The sequence below is a fragment of the Papio anubis genome, unplaced genomic scaffold, assembly GCF_008728515.1.
Source record: "Papio anubis isolate 15944 unplaced genomic scaffold, Panubis1.0 scaffold1869, whole genome shotgun sequence".
In the NCBI taxonomy this organism is placed as follows: domain Eukaryota; kingdom Metazoa; phylum Chordata; class Mammalia; order Primates; family Cercopithecidae; genus Papio; species Papio anubis.
Genome location: NW_022161876.1, coordinates 7,301 through 10,146, shown reverse-complemented (window position 1 = coordinate 10,146; position 2,846 = coordinate 7,301). Strand labels below are relative to the sequence as shown.

The 2,846-nt window shown below is 51.9% G+C and overlaps 1 protein-coding gene across 1 annotated transcript; it reads right to left on the bottom strand.

Annotated features, from left to right (window-relative positions):
* Positions 1 to 5: 5 nt before the first annotated feature.
* LOC116272762 (mucin-12-like) lies at positions 6 to 994 on the bottom strand (the record flags this gene model as incomplete). Its single annotated transcript, XM_031661549.1, has 1 exon — positions 6 to 994. A coding segment is annotated over exon 1 (981 nt), but the record flags the coding sequence as incomplete, so codon positions are not given.
* Between the last annotated feature and the right edge of the window lie 1,852 nt (positions 995 to 2,846).

The following is a 2,846-nucleotide window of genomic DNA, read 5'->3' as shown; positions in this document are numbered from 1 at the left end:
ACAGAAAAGTGGGTTGTTGGAGTTGAGCTCGGGCTTCTATGGTAGGAGGTAGATACATCAACATAGGTTGATGTGGTAGTAGGAGGTGCAGGCGTAGTGTCATTTGAGCTTGACCATCTCGCGAGGGTGGTAGCTTCCCCCTGCCGGGTTGTAGAGCCGACAGGGGACAGTGTTGTGTGTGGTGAACCAGTCCTGCTGTGGATGGGCGTAGATGCTTCAACGAGGCCTGAGGTTGTGGTGTTGTCAGGGAAGAGTGTGATGTGAGTGGAGCCTGGGCTGTTGTGGAAGGTTGTGGATTCTTGATCAAGGGATGATGCTGTGGTACTGCCAGGGAACAGTGTTGTGTCAGTTGAGCCTGGGCTGCTGTGGGAAGTTGTAGATTCCTGACTGAGGCCTGGTATGGTGCTGCTGTCAGGGAACGCCGTTGTGTGCGTTGACCCTGGTCGGCTGAGGGAGGTGGTGGATTCTTGACTGACACCTGAGCTTCTCGTGCTGCCAGGTGAGAGTGTTGTGTCTGGTGATCTGGGGCTACTGTGGAAAGTGGTCGATTTCTCACTGAGGCCTGGTGTTGTGGTACTGTCAGGTAATATTGTTGTTTCCACTGAGCCTGAACTGATAGGTGAGGTTGTAGATTCTCCAACAAGAGCTGAGACCATGGAGCGGGTGGGTAAGAATGTGGTTTCCATTGTGTCTGGGCTGCTGTGGGATGCTGTTGATTCCTTACTATGGCCTGTGGTTGTGGAGCTGTCAAGGAAGTGTGTTGTTGCAGTTGAGCCCGGGCTGCTGTTGGCGGTAGGAGATTCTTCAACAAGGGTAGTTGTGATGCTTGGAGGTGAAGGTGCTGTGTGAGTTGAGCCTGGGTGGTTCTGGAGGGTGGTAGATTCTCCCTGAAGGCCTCCCTGAGGGCTTGTGGAGCTGGCAGGGGACAGTGTTGTGTGTCGTGAGCCAGTGCTGCTGCGGATGGGTGTAGAGGCTTCATGAGGCATGAGGTTGTGGTGTTTCTGGAGTGAGACTATGTGGTTCAGTGGGACCTGGAAGGCTGCTGGGGAAAGGAGTTGTAAAAATCACCCGTCAGGATGATGTGGTACTGCCAGGGGACAGTGCTGTGTCATTGAACTGGCTGCTGTGGGAAGTTGGGTTCCTGGCTGGTGACATGAGTAGTGCTGTCATGGGAGGCTGTTGTATGTGCTTTGAGCCTGGTTGACTAAGGGATGTGCTGGTTATTACTGAGTGAGCTTGTGCTGGGTTGCAGGGTGAGAGTGTTGCATCTGAAGTGATCTGGGAGGCTAGTGTAAAGAAGGTGGTGGGTTCTCACGGAGGCAGGTGAGTGTAGTGATGCCAGGTAAAAGTTGTTTGTTGTATCAGTTGGGGTTGGGCTCATGGGTGAGGAGTTGTAAGATTGTCCCCTTAGGGCACAGAAATTTGCTTGGGCCGTTGGGAGGTTATTGCATGAGCCTGAGGTGTTAGGGAGAAGGATTGTTGAAAAGTTCCTAAGGGTCTATGTGCCAAGTTTTATGGGGGTGTGAGGTAACACTTTCCCGGAGAACACAAGGTGGAGACAAAGAACATGGGAGGGCTATGGAATTCCTAGGTAGGTCAGTTGGTGGTGTCCACTCAGTAGGTGGTATTGTGTGAGTTGAGGCTGGCGGTTGTGGATGGATTGTGGATTCTTGCAGTTGAGGTTGTGCTGCTGCAAGGGGTTGTGTGTTTCGTTGAGCCTGGGCTGCTAGCATAGATGGTAGTAGATTCACCTCACTGAGGCCTGGCGTGGAAGGTGCTGGCGGAACTGCTGTTGAGTGAGTTGAGCCTGTTGGCGTATGGGATGTAGTGGATTCTTCCCCATGGCCTTCGATTTTATAGCTGACAGGTGTGAATGTTGTAATTAAATTGATCTGGAAGACTACTGTATGGGTAAGATCTCTGAGGCCTGTTGTTGTGGTACTGCCAGAGTAGCATTTGTGCCCTTTCATGCGCCTGGACTGATCGTGAGATTGTGGGTTCTCCGTGACTGGGCCATTGGAATGATAGGTGGGTGAGGTTTTGTTCCAATTGCATCTAGGCTGCTTTGTGATTCTATTAATTCCTCCTCATTGAAAACATGGGCTAGAAAGTGGGTTATTAGGTGGAAGCTCAGGCTTCTATATATGATGAGTGAATGATGCATCAGCAGTTTGATCTGTGGTAGTAGGAGAAGTGCAGGAGGTAGTGTGTGTCATTTGGGGAGCTTGGGCCATGCTTGGATGGTAGCTTCCCCTGCTGGGTTATGGGGCGTGGGGGGTAGTCATTGTGTAGTGAGAACTGATCCTGCTGTGGATGAGCGGGAGGTAGCTAAGCTGGGGAGTTGTGTTGTCAGGGAACAGGTGAGTGTGAGTGGAGCCTGGAGGCTAGCAAGAGTTGTGGGATTCTTGATCCAAGGGATGGAAGTGCTGTGAAGTGCCAAGGGGCAGTGTGAGACAGGCCACACCTGGAGTGGGGCTGCTGCGCTGGGAAGTTATGGGTCTGGCTAGGGGGCCTGAAAGTAGCCAGTAGCTGCTGTGAGCCTTACGTTGTGTATTAAGATTGACCCTGAATGCAGGCTGAGGTGGTAGTTCTTGACTGGCTTTGAGCTAGATGCTGCCAGGTGAGAGTGTCTTCTTCTCCCATTGATCCTGGGGCTACTGTGGAAGTGAGTAGATTTCTCACTGAGGCCTGGTAGTACTATCCAAGAGTAATATTATTGTATTTCCACATGAGCCTGGGCAGTGGGAGTGAGTTGAATTCTCCAATAAGGCTGGGGAGACCTGGGCTGGGGTGGGCTGTAAGAATGAGTTTCCATTGTGCTCTACAGGCTGCCATGGGGATGCGCT